We start from the raw sequence: 19,222 nt of genomic DNA, 5'->3' as shown, positions 1-19,222 counted from the left end.
ACAATGTTAGACACGATCTTAGTGCGTGTTCGGTAACGCGATGCATGATATTTTTTAAAAATATTTTTTAATTGAAAAGATATTAAAATGATGTATTTTATATTTTTAACATCAGCATATCAAAACTATATAAAAAAATATCAATTTAATATTTTTTAAATAAAAAATAAATTAAAAAGCATAAGTTACAGCACTACTAAAGAAGATAAATTTGTCAATGTTAAGTTTAGAATAGCTTTTGATTTTGTGACTCCACTACTGTAAAAGCACATAGTCCTTGGGTGTTCAAAAGGTTGAGAGACAAGAGAAAGAGTACAATACCAAATGATTCCCCGCAAGAAATGATTCCCTCTGCTTTCTTTAGCAACACTCAATGGGTTGGTTTTTCTTCTGTCAAACTGACATTAATGATCTGCTACTAGTTTCGCCATGGGAGTGCATGATGCTTTGAATATTATTTCATTAATAATATAAATTATATTTTGAATTTTTTAATAATTTAAGTTATTAGAGGAGGATAATTTTTTGATATAATATTAAAGTTTTGATGACCAAGTAGTCACGAGTTCGAATCTTACAATTCTTATTTATTTGATAAAAATTAAACATAAAATAATATGAACTCATACAAGTTTTAAACTAAAAAACTTTTATTTAAAGAGAATATTAGAGAATAATATAAATATATATTAAGACCTCACCTCTCGTAACTTAAGTTATTAGATTAAATTGATTATTAACATTCCTTTTCATCCTTTCTCTTTTTCCACACCAAAAATTATTATTTTTTTAAACAATTGGAATAAAAACAACTTTATTAAACTTTGAATCTACAATTTCAAATTTATTAACATTCTTAAAGTTTTCAACACCAAATTTCAAATTCTTTCCCATCAATTGTTACCATAAACCATGCCTAATCAAAGTGGATTTGAGTTTCTTTTCTCTACTGGTTTTTTTTTTATATTTATTTTTAGACTAGTTTGGGTGTTAAAAACACAATCTTTATATAATTATTTTGATGTACGTAGAGATATTTAAATGCTAATATCAATATTAAATAATAAAAAAATATATTTAACCAGTAAATCAACTTTTTATTAATAATAGACTTAATTTTCTCAGCGTATATTAAGTAGAAAAACCACGTGTATGATTATTTGTTATAATTACCTAATATTAAAGCAAATAGAATATATGGTATTGATGATAGTCACCTGAAGCTAATCATATTCAATTAACCCTTTCAATTTATGATCTAAATATTATCTAGATATATTTATGAACTGCAGATCCTATTCATGTCATGCCTAAACTACCACAACTTCCCATATCTCTAACTTCTTCACACGCTCAAATTCTATCTTGAACAAAGACAAAAGCTCCTTGGATTTTAGATACCCCTATCTCTCCCTCCCCCTCCCTCTTGCTATGTTTCTGGTGCTAGCTTCATTAGATATCATATCATCTTCATCTCTGCAAATCCAATCCAACCATTAGATACTGAATTCCCATTTTGCTCTTTTTTATAACTTCATAGAATTGCTCAAACTTTGTTCTTTTCTTCGGTTTATGTGCTCTGTTTTTCATGGCTGCTGCTGCTGCCTTGCAAAGCTTACAAAACCATGACAACACCAACCAGGATGTTAGTAGAAAAGAATTACAGGCTTCCATTGCTAAGGCAGTGGATCTTAGAGCTTTACATGCTGCTTTAATGCAAGGAAATAGCCCTGCTAATCTCAGATTCCCATCTTCTTCCCCTGTTTCACGCTCTGCTCCATACTTTTCTGCTCAAGATTACCCTGTTTTTACCCCTGTAAGTTTCAGCTTATTTTGAATTTTCTTCACTGGTTAATTACTTATTGTTATTCGCATTTTAACATTATTTCAAAAGGGTATTTTTTATAATTAATTTTCTTTTGTTGCTTCATTGTTTTCTTGCTATATTTTGCTTCAACATCAAATAGGAGCTTTCACTCTTGTGATTGAACTGGCAAAACAACATGATTTATGACAATATATATTATGACTGGGACATTATTTGTTACAATCTTGTTATATGTAATAGTTATTTTAATCTTTAATAGATTCCTTAATTAGATTTTCCTAATTTTAGATTTTTCTTTCATAGAACAGTTTGATCATTTTTCACAGTGGAAAAAAAATAATCTAAAAACAGAATCTTTATTGTTTAACGAAGATTACAATTTGTAGCCTCTTCAATGTTTCCCTTCATGGATTTTAACTTTGATTTTCATTCCTAATAATAATAAAAAAATCTCTTAACTCTTGGATAATTGCTACTTTTAATGTATGATAATGGAAGTTTTACTGCAAATGGTAATGAATTCTATTGTTTTTTCTATAGAGCTATGAGGATGAACGGTTACCGGGAAATCATCAGATTCTTACAAAAGCAAGAACATTATCAGAAAGTTGGGATGAGTTTGGCCTAGAAGGAGGAAGTGGCTATGAAACTGTTTTATCAGATTATAAGAAGGAGAATTCGTCGTCAAGGAAAGGAATTCCTTCTGATATATCCAATATTTGTCCAGCTGAAGATCAAAAATCTGTCACTAGTTCACCAGCAAACAACATCACTGTGTATCAGCCTGAAACAGAATCTTACAAGTTTTCTAGGATGAATAGCTTGGCAGACTTCAAATCCATATCATCTTTCAATAGATGCAAGCCGGCTACTATAACTACCGAGTCTGAAAAGGTGACCAGGAATAGCAAGCATTCTAATATTGTTGTGCCATTGACTGATTCTCATTCATCCCTTCAATCACAACCGAAAAATCGAAGAGTGATGTCTTGGTTGTTTCCTAAGTTAAGGAAGAAGCAGAAGAATGATAATTCGTCGAACCAAACCGAATCCGAGGAGGTTTCGCAGACTTTCAAGGACTTGGGGATATTGTCAATTGAATCATTGAAGAGAAAATTGATGGAAGCAAATGAGCATAGAGATGCAGCCTTAACGGAGGTTGCTGAGATGAAATCTTCGTTGGGGGACCTAAGGTACAAGCTTGAGTACTTGGAGAGTTATTGTGAGGAGTTAAAGAAAGCTTTAAGGCAAGCAACACAAGCAAAAGACTCACAAGTTGTCGAAAAGCTCGGAAACTTGCCAAATAGAGGGAAATCCATTGATGGAAACGGAGAAAACTTGATGCCGGTAAGTGAAGAGGTGATGGTGGAAGGTTTCTTGCAGATAGTATCAGAAGCAAGACTTTCAGTGAAACAATTCTGCAAGACTTTAGGACAGATTGAGGAAACAGACAGTACTCTCATGGACAGCTTGAACTTGCTTCTTCAACCATATAAACTGTCTCTAAAATCAAAGTATTCAAAGGCAGTACTATACCATTTGGAAGCCATAATAAACCAATCACTCTACCAAGATTTTGAGAACTGTGTGTTTCAAAAGAATGGCTCACCAAAGAATCTAGACCCAAACCAAGATCGTCAAGCACAGTTTTCGTCGTTCGTTGCATTGCGAAATCTAAGCTGGAATGAAGTTTTAAGGAAAGGGACGAAGTACTACAGTGAAGAGTTTAGCAAGTTTTGTGATCAGAAAATGAGTTGTATTATTACAACAATAAATTGGACTGCAACATGGCCTGAACACCTTCTTCAAGCCTTTTTTGTTGCTGCTAAATGCATATGGTTGCTTCATTTGCTTGCCTTTTCATTCAATCCACCACTGGGAATTTTGAGGGTTGAAGAAAATAGAAACTTTGATCCACATTTCATGGAAGACATGTTCATGGATAGGCAGAGATCACACCGTCAGAGCCGGGTTAAGATTATGGTGATGCCAGGGTTTTATGTCCAGGATAGGGTTTTAAGATGTAAGGTTCTTTGCAGGTACAAGTCTGTGCCTTAATTGATTTAGCATCTGCTGCAATTGTGTATCGAGACAGAAGAAATAGAGATAGAGGGGACTCAATGTTTTCTATTTACAAATATTCACTCTAAAACTATAACAAAGAAAATCATTGTTTCTATCTCTTTAATTAAGTATGTTTTCATCTATTCTGCTTCAGTACTTCCATTATTAGTCAATAACCAAATGAAATATGCCCTTTCTCTCTCCCATTTAAAGAAGTTTGTAAGTAAGAAATTTATGTGTTCATAAATCATTCAAATGGACTTTCCCAGTTTCTCCTGAGTGCTCACAGATTATTGGCTCATGGAAAAATATTATTTTTTTTGGATGGAAGTAAGTGTCGAAGAACTAGAGAAGCGATAAGGATGCAATCAGCCATAGACAATGGTAACAAAATTAGGTTAGTGTTTGGTCAAGGATTAGGTAGGGTTTTGAAAGGTTAATTAAGTGATGTAATTGGATCTTATAATATGAATAACTTGGTGTTTGTGAGATGTGATGGCAATATTTTTATATTGCAATAAAATAAAATAAATAAAATAAATTAAACTATTACAACAATTGAGTTTGTTGGCTTCAAGCCAGATATTATTAATTTAATTAGCTTAGGGAGGGAGTGAAAAAGAATATATTTCTTAATTATTATTATTATTGTTAAGAAAATAAGATAAACTATATGTTACATAACGAAAACGTCAAAACTGAAGACAAAAAAGTCTCAATCTATGACCATTGAAAAAGAACATTGAAAAAAGAAGGAAAAAATGCTACCATAGGCAGAAATAGCTAAGAAAAATATTAGGAGACTACAAAAACTCTAGAGAGAGAGAGAGAGAGAGAGAGATTCATATTTTCTCATCAGATGTGTATTTATATATCATATAAAACTTTAAATAGTATAAAATTATATATATTTCTTAAAACCACTCATAACCTATCTATCTAGTACCTTATTGGTACTTTTATGACTATTAAAACTCTAAAAATGCTAAAAAAAATAGGTTGACAAAATCTAATAATTAAAATCTGAAAAATAATAAAATACATCAAAATTTATCAAATGATATTAAATTGGATCAGTGATTTTATGTATGTATATATGAATCTCTTATAAATCACATAAAACCTTAAATTAGTTCTTTATACTAATTTTTTCTTCTTTTTTACTCTCTCTATGGTTTTGAGAGTCTCTTGAGATTTTACATTATTTTTTTACTGTTTTAGATTACAACCTTTGTTACACACACACACACACAATTTTATGATATGAGTACATGCCGATTAGGCATTATTTTAGTGCATGGTTTGCACAAGATTGAAAGTTCTCATGCCAAGCATAATCGATCAGTGCTAATCAAATAACTTTTATATCTATGGATTCATGATGGCAAATGAAATAGTTTATGAAGTGGGAAGCATGGGTTTATTCTGAAAGTAGATTTTCACGTCGTCCTTGACTCTGTTATATGGGTGTATTTGGAAGAAGTAAAGTGGATATCTCTAATACGCAAATGCATTTCTGGTAAAAAAATTTGAAAATAAATATCATTAAATAAAAAACACAATAACCAATAGATGAATACAACATTACTTGTTGAACATTTAAACTTTTTTTATGCTTATAAACATAAATATAAAACAAAAATAAATAAATAAAATATCAAAAACAGGTCACAAAGGATCTACTTAGGATCATAAAAGTATATCAAGAAAAACTAATCTCTCTTTGTTTTATTTTGGAAATTTTTACCTCTTATACACTTGTAAAGCTAAGAAATCTTTTGTTTAGGCTCTTGTACCTCTACACTTGTGTTTCTTATTGATATTTCTCTTCCTTTTCTTATTTTTTTTTCTCCTCTGCCTTTAAGCTTAGGGGGTATTTATAAGGTTTTACTAGAGTTTTGAGAGGTTTTGAATCCATTTCTGATATCTTAATCTTGAAGGAAGTGTTGTAAACCCCTGATAAGGACCTATTGAGAAGACTTTGTGTGCGAACACATGGAAAATGGGTCGGTTTTTGTATGATAGTTGCACTGTCATGGCTAAATGGGTTGCCTCTTTTGAGGTCTCGCTTGAACAATTATGACATCATCGTCGCCTTAGACCACTTGGCGTTGGTAGAGAGGATACACACCTTTCAGTTGAATCTAACCTTACTTAATTTGGAGGTCTGTAGCTCCACATTCATGCGTTTGAAGTTGCTAACTTGATCAATCAAAACTGTAAAAAACATAGGTCAATCAATTAAACGATGTGTCACTCACCTTTTTTTTTTAAGTTTGAATGATGCGTTGTTTAGGGTTTTCGATTTGAGATTGAAAAATTTCAATTGAGCCCCAATTCTTTCAATTTATTTTAATTACACCAATAATCACCTTAAAACTTTTAATTTCATGCAATTCACCCTTGATAAACTCAATTATAACCCTTCATCAGTTGAAAATACACTGTCAAAATTTTCAATCTTGTATATTTGATCTTCCTCAACCAGTCTTTGATTTTTATTTCTTTTATATATATATATATATATATATATATATATATTGTTTATGTGTGGCCTAATTAAAATGGGCAACAACAATTTTTATGGGATGGTGTCCCTAATGCTAGGAAGATCTGTAAGGTAGCATGGAATGTGGTTGTAAGAGAAAAAAAATAGAGGAGGATTGGGTGTGGGCTCACTACAAGGAAAAAATAAGGCATTGTTATTCAATAAGCTTTGGAGACTAGGAGATTCAAATCCTGGAGTATGGCAGGAAGTTATCAATAAGAAATATAAGCCCTCTTATGTCAATGGCCTTCCATTTTCAATCTTCCACTATAAAAAAAAGGTATTTGTTCCATTATTAACTCAGGTTCAGAAGAGTCAACTATCTTGAAGAAGGGGTGCTATTTCGATTCAAGGCTGGTAATGGGGGGAGCTTTTGAACAGACAGGTGGCTAAACAGTGAGGTTTTAAGAGACTGTTTCCCTTAACTCTATGCCCTATCAACTTCGTCGTCATCTATATTAGCTGAGATGGGGGATTTAGGCTCGGCACATAGCAATGGAAGTGGAAATTACAATAAACAGAACAAACACAATCCCAACAGCTCCTTGTAATGATAGATGGGGTCAAATTGAGTCCAGACAGAGAGGATTTGAAACAATGGGAGGCTGACATCCAAGGAAAGTATACTTTCAAATCTTGCTGTAACATTATTGATAGAGTTGACTTTTCAGGTACATTCTCTTTCACATTTCTGATATGGAAAGGCATAGCTCCTCGTATGATTGAATTGTTCTTATGGTTATTACTCCAAGATATAACTTGTACAAGGAACTTCCTAGTACGGAGGAGATTAATTAATTTAATTAAGCCAAAAAATGTATCCTTTCTGCACTAATAGAATTGAGAATGTGAACCATCTATTTCTTGTACTGCTATGAATTCTGGAATCCATGGTAGCGTTTCATGAACTGGTCTGGAATAAAGATGTACGCCAAAATCTATTGATCAAGTTGTTTTGTAGTGGAGTGTTCTTGTTAAAGATAGGTTCCAACAAAGAGCTTTTACAATTGTCCTATGTATTTATTTTTATTATTATTATTGTGTACAGTAAAGCTCAGTTTTTTTATTATGTTTACCATTGGCTCAATGGTATTCGGTCCTCAGCAATAAAATCTCTTGATTTTTATGAACACACACACATATATATCTTTAATTTGTTATTGTTTACATTAATTTTTACCTTTCAATATGAAAAGATTCATAAATTTTTTATTACTAAGAAATTAAGAAGATTCCTTTCAACAAAACATTTATAATTTTTTGTTCATACCTATATTCTTAATTTCTATACATATAACTAAAATCCAAAAGTAATAAAATTAAATTAAGATTCAAAAAATTATTAAATTCGATATTTGTTATTAATTTTTTATACAGGATATATATTTGGTTATTTTCTTATATTTTCTTTGATTCATTTATAGAAAATATATATACCTTTTGACAAACTCTATTAATAATAATTAAAAAAAAAGAACTCTTAGTCAAAAGATGGAATTAAATTTTTATTCATGTTTACATTTTTTATATTTGTCTCATAAATATTAAAACGAATAAAAGGATTGTTATAAAAACTGTAATGATAGTATAATCATGATAAACTTTAGTATAACTTTAAGTGAATTTTTTATTCGTATTTACACGTTATGTGTTTTTGTGTTATATATAAATGGTTTTATTCAAATTTTATTCCTAAATAGTGTTTTATTGATTTTTTTTTTCAATTCATAGAATTAATTTTAACATTTCTATAAAAAAATATATTAATACACACGTAACCATATTGTACCAAGAATACTAATTTTTATAAATGCATAAGTGGGGATATGCATAGTTTTTTGGCCGAGCAAAAATCTAGTCTTGATATGCTAAAATCTAGTCTAAAAACACTAAAGAGACGTTTGGTGGGTATTTGGGCAGAGACAGATTTGGATTTTACATGAATGCATAAGGATCATCACTTGATTATACTGTATTTGACTTTTTTTGAGTTCTATATACGTACTTATTATTCTAAAAATGCCCCTAACCATAAAAAAGAAAAAAAGATAAAAAAGACAAAACTAAGATAGGTGAGCATAAAACATCATTATGAAATAATCAACGTGCATTTTGCTAATTAGAAGTTTGATGTAGTGCTTATTTAACATACTTTTCAAACTGTGTTTAATTTTTTTTATCAAAAAATATATCAAATTAATTTTTTAGATGTTTCCTAATGAATTAATTTGATATACTGATATAAAAAATAAAAAATTTTAAAAAATATATTTTAATATATTTTCAATTAAAAATTACTTTTAAAAAATATACTTCATCATATTAGTATCCACACATGTATCAGTCTGCGCCAAACCCATGTCTGGTTTCTTGCTGAATTACAAACCTAAAGGTTATAATAGGCATAAACTATTATGGTCCTAGGGTTTATTCTGTTTGATTAGTACGTAGTGCACTGGGAAAAAAACTCAGCCTATGAAAACAGCAAGGCCATCACGTACAGTCGTATTTTTGAAAAACTTGGGTAGCTATTTCTAGTCATGAGAAAATGTTTTTTTGATGATCAAGACCAATTAATATATATAGTCTTCCAAGATTTCCTTTTGGTGTGCCTCAGTGGTTACGCACGCATTAACATAGTTCATGATGTTTCTTGGTCATGGGTGATGCCTGATAACAAGGCCAAATGCAAATTCACTTGTCTAGCAGGTACTCATTATTGTGCATGTTAGGTATTGAAAGAAAGGAACAAGTGTGTTCAACGTTTATACGTACAATTTCTGAATCAAAATCATGCTTATCTTCTGGCTTATAATCACTTGTGGATTTTCAATTCTTGTTCTAGTTTTACAGGACAAATGGTTTTCAAAGAATTTCAATGGTTTTGATTTATGTAGGATATCGTTTTTCTTGACCAAAAATCACATCGTGCACTTATATTTTCAACTTTTATTTGTATCAGACCTTCTAGTACTCTATTTTAGACCATGCCGATCCTTCCACTTCAATTCTTGAAACGTTTTACAGTACCCTTATTCCACCCAACATCATAAAGGTCTGTTAGCGTGACCTGAATAATTGGACACGAATACTTACGATCATGTGTGAATAATTGGACCTGAATAATACGTACATCCACTGCCTAAACTAAAACCAAGGAAAATCCTTTTGTGATCATCATCAATCCTTGACTACTAAACTCTACAACTTTATATAAGTGCTCAAACATCCATTAATTGCTAGCACACCACCTGTTCTTCTCCACTTCATCACCCTCTTTTTTCAAAAGAAATGTTGCGAAGAAAAGAGAACATAGTGATGTTCCCATTCATGGCACAAGGCCATATCATACCTTTCCTAGCATTAGCCCTTCAACTAGAACAAATAAAGAAGTATACCATAACCTTTGTTAACACTCCTCTTAACATCAACAAACTAAGATCATCGATCCCTATAAACTGCTCCATTCACCTTCTTGAAATCCCTTTCGATAGCTCAGGTTATGGCCTGCCTCCAGGCACTGAAAACACTGACTCTATTCCTAACCATCTTATAGCCAACCTTCTTCATGCTTCCTTGTCTCTCAAACCTTCGTTCAGGAAACTCATTTCTGATCTTGTTAAGGAACAAAATGGCCACCCACCACTCTGTATAATCACTGACATTTTCTTTGGCTGGTGCTCAGGGATTGCACATGAGTTCGGTGCATTTCATGCCATATTTTCTGGAAGTGGAGGTTTTGGTATTGCATGTCACTACTATCTGTGGTTAAACCTGCCTCATCAGATGAAGAATTCTGATGAATTCACTGTACCAGATTTCCCTGAAGCTTCTAAAATTCATGTAACACAGTTGGCAGAAAATTTGAGAGTAGTCAATGGACGTGATCTCTACTCTGTGTTTCTACAGAATGTGCTCCCTGAATGGATGAATTCTGATGGGATTTTGCTGAACACAGTGGAGGAACTTGACAAGGTTGGATTGGAATATTTTCGGCTTAAAATTGGCAAGCCAGTTTGGTCAATTGGGCCAGTTCTCCTTTCCAAGAGAAGCCAAGATCAAGCTGCAACTACAACTGAGCTGTGTAAAAACTGGCTTGATACCAAACCTGTGAATTCAGTTCTTTACATATCATTTGGTTCACAGAATGCAATATCTGCACCGCATATGATGGAATTGGCAGTCGCATTGGAGGCTAGTGGAAAGAATTTTATCTGGGTTGTTAGGCCACCTATTGGCTTTGACATCAACATGGAATTCAAAGCAACAGAATGGTTGCCTGAAGGATTTGAAGAAAGAATGAAAGATTCAAAAAGAGGGTTATTAGTGCACAAATGGGCACCACAGGTGGAAATTCTGTCTCATAAGTCTATATCAGCGTTTTTAAGTCATGGTGGATGGAACTCGATAATCGAATCTTTAAGCCATGGTGTGCCATTGATTGGGTGGCCAATGGCAGAAGAGCAATTCTACAATGTCATGCTTTTAGAAGAACAAATTGGAGTTTGTGTGGAGGTGGCTAGAAGGAAGAGCTGTGGGGTTAGGCATGAAGATATAGTGAAAAAGATAATGTTGGTAATGGATGAGACAGAAAAGGGGAAGGAAATGAGAAAGAAAGCATTGGAGGTTAGGGATATGATTATGGATGCTGTTAAAGATTTTAAAGGGTCTTCTGTCAAAGCCATGGATGAGTTCTTGAATGCTGCATTGCTGAGGCAAGAAGAGGCAATGAGGACAGGTGATTCATGAAGAATGATTGCTGTCTTTTGACCATAAACATACAAAATTCTCTGTTCAAGTTACAATTACTGTACGTGCTACATATAAAAAAGATAAAAGTATATGTAGTTGGAAAAAAAAAATATATATGTTTTAAAAATAATTGTCTCTTCGATCTCGATACAGTATTTAACCGCTACCTAAATATTTCATTTCAACTTGCTCTTGTTTCGCAATCAATAAATTGGCGTAAAAGATTCTCTCCTAATTTCACCTAGATTATGCTCTCTATGTTTCATTTCTAAATTCAGATCTCCGATGACATGGAACAGTTTTTGAAAAAACTACAAAACATTGTTAAATAATATCACCAAATCCTTGTTCCGTAATTTGACCCCACTAGAAAAATTGCCAACAAAATCAAACTAAAAGATAAATTCACTCCATTATGCAACAAATATCACATAATACTGCACAGGTCAGGTTCACCAGCCTTGGCGTTTCGTGGCGGCGGCGGCGCTTGTGGAAAGTACATGGGGGGCAGCTCATAGTATGGGTAGGATACTTGAGGAGATGGGTAATGGTGTTGTGTATTGTGCAAATATGGATATCTTGCTTGCATGCTCTCCTCATAGGTATTGTAGTCACCGTAGCCAATGCCATGCCCCGTGAGCCTATACTGGTATTGGTTATAATTTGCCTGGCCAGCTGCTGCAGGTTCCCTTGAAGGGTTGCCTGCTTGACCTGGTACATGATCGGCTAACCCTTCTGCAGATGTTCCGAACAAAATCAAGTGAAAAAAATTTAATTAGATGGTGATACTATTTATGAAGAGAAACAAGACTATAATAAAAATATTCTTTCACATAATTTAGTGAATAAAAAGAACTACATGAACTATTTTTAACCTACTCGTCTTAAATCCTAAATTGTAGTTATATAATTGAGTTCGATCCAGCCCAATCCAAGATCTAGATGGCTGGTTGATTGAGTCAAACCATGGATTGATGGATCAACCCTTTTTTTTTCATTTATCGAAATTTAAGAAAAAAACGCTTGATTCGTAAAAAAAAAAAAAGTGGTTTGACATGAAATATATATTATCAAAGCAGCCAAGCTTTGACAACTCACTGGGTTGTCCTGTACGGGTTGTGCTAGGTTCACAAATATATCATAAGCCTTCAACCTTATGGTATGAACAAAATATATGGTTAAATCTCTGTTTTGTATATAAATCATTTTACAAAACCAATTATTGAAGTGACCAAAACAAGTCAAGGGAAGAAAAATACTTCTCGTTTGGTTCATCATTCCATTGCAACTGCATTGAGTAGATTGGCAACCTTCTTTTCCATTACAAGAATCCTGCTAAATATTAAACCAAAGAATTAATAATTTATTACATAATTTTTTTAAATAAAAAAAAGACAGAGCAATAGAAATAAGAAACTCAAGGAATAAAAAGTGTGCTTACCATGTTTTTCAAAAGGGTAAAAAAAGCTAAGGTTATGAAGAATTCTCTCTAATTGAAAAGAAACATAAGATTAGGGTTCTTATAATGATGATGGCTATTGCTGAAGTCAAGTCCTAATTGAGAGAAGATTGAGTTTTGTAAATTGGGTTGGATTTAATCACGTGGAAAATCTTATTGCTACATTAAGAATGATAATTACCTAATTAAATATCGTAATATTGTACCTAATTATATATAAAAAAAGGTTAACCTATATTAGCATTACACGATAAATTAAGTTAACTTATTGGAGATTTAATCCCGTGACTTAATTAACCGTTAATCACTCCTCAAGAGATCCACAACAAGATTTGTTTTACAATTTCTTGATCGAGGTTTAATTAGAGAAGCAATTTAATAATTCGGATATACAGGTTCGGAAGAAGGGACCTAACCAGTTTTATGTGATCCCACTGGCCTTCCATCAAATAGATTCAGGCCTGATTTAAAGAAAGAGTCTCGGGCTGTATGGGCCTGTACTTCAACAATAATCACTAACACTACCATCACTTCATCGTTGCCAACCACAGCAACCTCATCATCACCGGCCATAACAACTGAAGCCATTATAAGTTTATAACCGTCATTTTATTACCGTCACAACCACTATTTTATCGCCAACCGTTCAATGCCACCATCAGAATCGCCCTCTCACAGCCAACACCACTCGCCACCGTCACCTTTTCACCATTCTCACTATCATTTCCGACACCTCCACATCTTCAATGCCACCATCTTATTATTACAATAATCATCGGTGTCTGAGATCTTTTAGACATTTTGATTGGGATTTAGTTTTGAAGCCTTGCATCTATTTTATTTTTTTAAGGCTTACATTGGAGTTCCAACAACTTGATAAACTACTTAGATTTTTACTTTGTTTCATTAAAGAAAGAGGTATTTGTTGCATATCAAATTCTTGTTTATTCTTTGTTGCATCTGCACGAGTAGTACTAGAATATTGAGAAAGGGCCACTTTTCTTTCATTCTTAAAAGTGCTGAAGGACAATTCTCCCTAATTTATTGATAAAATCTTCTAGTTTTGGTTAAAATTATAAATTCTAATTGAAATGTAAATTTTTTTCGGATGTAATTCTCAACCGGGAAGTGTGAACATAGCCATCATAAAATAAATATGCAGTTAGAAGGAAGCAGGCTGCAATTCACTCCAATACATTTGATGAAATACAGAAGAAAATTTTAATTTTAGCATTAGTTTGCCATTCCACTTATTATAATTATTGTGTGTTGAAGGGGACAATCTTATTGAGTTTGGAGAACATTCTCTTGGCCACTATCAGTGCAAAAGTTGGCTGCTATTCTGTGTTGAAATAGAATTTCTTGGAATTCTTTTTGCCTGCTTGCAGCATTCAAGAAATCATCCATGGCTTTGGTAGAAACTCCTTTGAATACTTCCTTATCAGCTATGGAATTATTGATAATGTTCCTGACCTCACAAGCTTTCTTCCTCATTTCCTTTCCCTTCTCTGTATCGGTTCATCACTAGATCAATTTTCGCTACTATATCTTCACACTTAACCTCACTAATCCTCCCTCTAGCCACCTCCAAACAGACACCAATCTCCTCTTCCAAGAACTTGACATTGTAGAATTGTTCAGCAGCCATAGGCCAACCAATTATTGGTACACCATAGCTTAAAGCTTCAGCAGCCATACAAAATTATTTTTTTTAAAAAAAATGTTTTTTTAATATAGAATAAAAAAACCTTTCGGTTTAAATATTTCAACTTAAAAGGATAACGTAGTATCTTTTTAATATGAGATTCGAAGCTCTTTAGTATATATAATCTATGTTCCTAAGAAAAAAATTATTTTTTCAATGTGGGATTTGAAATCTTTTAATATATATATATATATATATATATATATATATATATATATATATATATATATATATATGTTTCCAATAAAAAAAAGTTCTGTAAGATTTGAAAAAATTTATGTTTTTTCAATGTAAGATAAAAAACTTTTTGATTTAAATACTTCAACTTAAAAGGTTAACATAATATCTTTTCAATGTGGGATAAAAAACTTTTTAAAATATTTTTTTAAACTTTATTATTTACAACATGTATAGCCTATATTCATATAGATTTTTTTTTAATTTTTTCATATGAAATATTAAAATTAAATTTTTTAAAAAAAATTTCTGGATTGACCCATGAAACCCAGGATCCGATTCTTTTATTGAGTCAATCTTTGTGCCGGGTTTGATAATTATATTTCAACCTGGCTAAAAAAAACAAAGCAATATTTAATTTCCTTCACCCTTGCTTCCCACAATTTTTATTCCTTTCTTGATTTTCATTAACTTTATAATCTACACAATTTTTTATAATGATAGGTGAGTTAGAACTTAGAGGATTAAGAATACAAAATTTAGAAAAATACATTTCTGTAATTCTGTGACTTATGATGCCGTCTAACTACTAAAAATGGAATAATTAGCAACTATTATAGATAAAACTAAATTCCTTTGCCCAAAAAAATCAGCAATGCTTATAATGCCATCTTCTTCCAGTAACACCTTGTTAGATACACTTCAAATTATTACAGCCCAACCCTCCCAAGTCCCATCCTTAATTTTAGGTTTCAATTATCTCCTAACTTATCCTTAACCTTGTCAGTTTTCTATAAACTTTATCTCCCATGTAATACTAATTTTAATAAAATAAAAAAATTTAATATTTATTTATATTTGATTAATGAATTTAATTAATAAATTTAGAGTAAAATTTAAAAATTCCCTATTTGTCATGCTTAAGCAAGATTCAAATTGAAAAAGAAAAATAAAAGTTTACATAACTGTATTGATATTTGAAAATAAAGCATATTAACTCAAGAAAATGTTGCCTACTGATCACTCAAACCAAGAAATATTGTATTTTAATTTGCAAACAAATTATAAATCCTCCAATTAAAATGGTATTGAACATGAAATATACTGGTGATCTAATCCAAGACTAACGAAGGATATATAATGATTCATGATTTCTTGTGTTTGTAAACCAATCAGAATTATTATTGAAGAAAAAAAATCTTTTTTATAAAACCCTTGAATAATGAATACTATAAATAGCCTTGCCTAATATGATACATTTTAGAGTAGTAAATTTATTGTATTCAGTAACTAGTTAATGACCTCTTATCATGTATTCTTATATATATATATATATATATGTGAAAAAAAATCAAATTTAAGACCTAAAAAAAATATAAGAATATATTTATAATAACTAATAAGGTCCAATATTTACTTATGTGTACTATAAAATTTTATTATTTTACACGCAGTTGGATGTAAAACTTATAGTTTTTAGATCCGGTTCGATGGATGGTTTAGGTTTTGGGTTTTGACCGGGTCACTCGGGTCATTTTTTTTTAAAAATCAAAACGACGTCGTTTTAAAAAAAACAAAAGCCAACGGATTGCAACCAGATTTTTGACCGGGTCAACTCGCCAGGTCACACCGGGTTTTTTTTTTCTATTTTTTTAACCCCGGTCAGTTCCAACCCCGGGTCGGCCGGGTTTCATAACTATGGTAAAACTTAGGCTATATATAGACCAGCACCTACCCAACATTTGAATCGAAGTTTCCAACAAGTTGGTGGATAAATCTGAGCACGAAACCCACCATAAAGAGTCTCTTGGATCAGAAAATAAGGTTCGCAATAAATTTTAAATTTTGCTAATACTAAAAGAAAAACAAAGGAGTCAATTTTGAACTTGACCATTAAAGAAGCATCACGCCCTTTCTTTTATGGTTGATTGACATGAATTCATGCATCTTAAATAGGTTTTCTTATTTCTTTTTCAATAATTCTATGTTTTGATAATATTATTGAGTCGATATAAAAATTCATAGAAAACTATGCTCTCACATCTTGACTATAGAACTAAACCTTGGCTCCCTTGAACAACTTGGTGGCTTGTGTGCATGCTTAGTTCCAAATTCAAGGGTTTGAAGACTATAAATGAAGATTAGGAAATCATGAATTCGAAACCTTCATCGAGAAGACGAGAGGATTTCTAAAAACAAAACAAGAAGAAGAAGACGAGAGGAAATGAGTAAAATTACGTTATTAATTTAATAAATTTGAAAGCAATTCATTCACGAATTGATTCCAAATTAAAGTCATTGTCTCTTTTTTTTTCCTCCTTTATTCCAATTGCTTTATAATATTCTTGTTAAAGTAACTATATTTAAATTATTCATTTCAAGTAAATATAGTTATTATATCTGGTTTAGGATTTGCTAAAAAAAAAAAATTGAATTACTAAATCAATTTATCATATTAGTCGAGTTTAGTTAGATCCATTCGGATCAAGTACATTAAAAAAAATAATTCTAACATGGAATTTAAATTTTGGAAACTAAAAAGTAATCTTAATTTATTTTTTTCCTTAGTAGAATTTGCCAAATTTAGTCAAATTCATTGTACAAAAGTCCAAGCACTAGCCGCTCATTAAGATTGATTGTATGGCTTTAAATCATCCTTGACCAAAGTGGATCTGCCCGATCCCCTCCTACCAAACGAAGAAGATTTGCTCTCCCTCCCTCCCTCCCTCCCTCTACATCAACAACAATGGCAGAACCAAAAGAAAACATAGTGATGTTTCCATTCATGGCACAAGGCCATATTATCCCATTTCTAGCATTAGCACTTCACATAGAACAAACAAAAGGCTACACCATAACTTTTGTTAACACCCCACTTAACATCAAGAAACTCAAGTCATCTATCCCACCAAACTCCTCAATCAAGCTTCTTGAAGTCCCTTTCAATAGTTCAGATCATGGTCTACCTCCTAATTCAGAAAACACTGATATCCTTCCTTACCCTCTTATCATTCGCCTTCTTCATGCCTCTACTTCTCTCAAACCTGCCTTTAAAACACTCATTGAAGATATTGTAGAAGAGCAAGGAGGTAAGCCTCCACTTTGTATTATTGCTGACATATTTTTTGGATGGACAGCAACTGTAGCTAAAGAGCTTGGAGTGTTTCATGCAATCTTTAGTGGTGCTGGTGGATTTGGTTTGGCTTGTTATTACTCCGTCTGGTTATCACTTCCCCATAGGGAAGTGGATTCCGATGAGTTTGAGTTGCAAGATTTTAAAGAGGCTTCAAGATTTCATGTGTCTCAACTGCCATTAAGTATTTTAACGGCAGATGGGAGCGATTCTTGGTCTGTTTTTCAAAGAATGAATCTACCAGCATGGGTGGATTCTAATGGGATTTTGTTTAATACAGTAGAGGAGTTTGACCAGCTTGGTTTGATGTATTTCAGGAAGAGATTAGGCAGGCCTGCTTGGGCTATAGGGCCAGTTTTGTTGTCAGTAGATAACAGAGCTCGTGCTGGCAAACAAGCTGGGATTTCAGCAGATTTTTTGAAGGAATGGTTAGATGCAAAACCTGTGAATTCAGTTCTGTATGTTTCATTTGGATCAAACAACACAATATCTACATCACAGATGATGCAATTGGCTATGGCTTTGGAGGGTAGTGGCAAGAATTTTATTTGGGTTGTCAGACCACCAATAGGTTTTGACATAAACTCAGAATTCAAAGCCAAAGAATGGTTGCCTCAAGGGTTTGAAGAAAGAATCAAAGACTCGGGAAGAGGGTTGCTTGTGCATAATTGGGCACCCCAAGTGGACATTCTGTCACATAAGTCTACATGTGCATTTTTGAGTCATTGTGGGTGGAACTCTGTCCTTGAAGCACTAGACAAAGGGGTGCCAATGCTTGGATGGGCTATGGCAGGTGAGCAGTTTTTCAATGTCAAGTTCTTGGAAGAAGAGTTGGGGGTTTGCGTGGAGATTGTTAGAGGGAAGACTTGTGAGGTTAGGCATGAAGACATGAAGGCAAAGATTGAGTTGGTGATGAATGAGACAGAGAAAGGCAAGGAAATGAGAAGGAAAGCTAGCAAGGTCAAGGGGATGATAAAAAATGCCATAAGAGATGAAGATGGCTTCAAAGGTTCCTCTGTCAAAGAATTGGATGATTTTTTCAAAGCTGCCACTGTAATGAGAGATGGGGCAAACCATGATGCTTAAGTCAAGGAGAAAATTAAGAAGAAAGATTTTGTTTTAGACTTTGAAAATCAAGCTAATAAACAGAATGCATTGCTTTAATGATTTGCTTTCGGCTTTCTTGCTCTCCTCTTTTTGGCAGTTTTTGTTCTAGTTGCAAGAATAAATATCGTTCTTGCTCTTATTTACTGTTGTGGTCGCTGTTGTTAAACCGGCCTGCCAGGTCACCTCGGAGTTTGCCCGACCTGTCTCCTGAGCCGGGCCTAACCAAGTACTAACGTGAGCAAGTAAAAGGCTTGAAAGTTGGTGGCAGCGCCCTGCCTTCCATAGAAAAGAGCCTCCTTTTGCCCCGTGATACACTTCAATCCTCGCCTTCACTAGTTTCTATGCATTTGGGCATAAAATAGGATTGAGTCAGGGTCAGTACTGATAAATTAATTGCTGGATAACATAGCTGTGCCGAAGGGATCAGCCTAAACTCATTGATTGTCATA

General features: G+C 32.8%; 3 protein-coding genes across 3 annotated transcripts; all 3 read left to right on the top strand.

Annotated features, from left to right (window-relative positions):
- The first annotated feature begins 1,297 nt into the window (after positions 1-1,297).
- LOC7487041 (IRK-interacting protein) lies at positions 1,298-4,033 on the top strand. The gene is made up of 2 exons (XM_002297757.4): positions 1,298-1,816; positions 2,369-4,033. Exons 1-2 carry the CDS (start codon positions 1,589-1,591, stop codon positions 3,884-3,886), a joined length of 1,746 nt encoding a protein of 581 aa, XP_002297793.2. The 5' UTR covers positions 1,298-1,588; the 3' UTR covers positions 3,887-4,033.
- Positions 4,034-9,582: 5,549 nt separating this feature from the next.
- LOC18094304 (UDP-glycosyltransferase 92A1) lies at positions 9,583-11,248 on the top strand. The gene has a single exon (XM_006368504.3). The coding sequence runs from the start codon at positions 9,732-9,734 to the stop codon at positions 11,187-11,189; it is 1,458 nt and encodes a 485-aa protein (XP_006368566.3). The 5' UTR covers positions 9,583-9,731; the 3' UTR covers positions 11,190-11,248.
- Positions 11,249-17,193: 5,945 nt separating this feature from the next.
- On the top strand, positions 17,194-18,830 carry LOC7487042 (UDP-glycosyltransferase 92A1). The gene has a single exon (XM_002297758.4). It carries the CDS (start codon positions 17,280-17,282, stop codon positions 18,750-18,752), a length of 1,473 nt encoding a protein of 490 aa, XP_002297794.2. The 5' UTR covers positions 17,194-17,279; the 3' UTR covers positions 18,753-18,830.
- Positions 18,831-19,222: the final 392 nt, after the last annotated feature.

Source organism: Populus trichocarpa, chromosome 1, assembly GCF_000002775.5.
Source record: "Populus trichocarpa isolate Nisqually-1 chromosome 1, P.trichocarpa_v4.1, whole genome shotgun sequence".
Lineage (NCBI taxonomy): Eukaryota > Viridiplantae > Streptophyta > Magnoliopsida > Malpighiales > Salicaceae > Populus > Populus trichocarpa.
The sequence above is the reverse complement of the archived record's forward strand: the minus strand, read 5'-3'. Positions and strand labels throughout refer to the sequence as shown.

Excerpts from the sequence above, each read along its gene's own strand:
- LOC7487041 (XM_002297757.4), top strand. The coding sequence starts at position 1,589 with ATGGCTGCTGCTGCTGCCTTGCAAAGCTTACAAAACCATGACAACACC. Across the intron at positions 1,817-2,368 it reads ATTACCCTGTTTTTACCCCT|AGCTATGAGGATGAACGGTT; the intron begins GTAAGTTTCAGC and ends TTTTTTCTATAG.
- LOC18094304 (XM_006368504.3), top strand. The coding sequence starts at position 9,732 with ATGTTGCGAAGAAAAGAGAACATAGTGATGTTCCCATTCATGGCACAA.
- LOC7487042 (XM_002297758.4), top strand. The coding sequence starts at position 17,280 with ATGGCAGAACCAAAAGAAAACATAGTGATGTTTCCATTCATGGCACAA.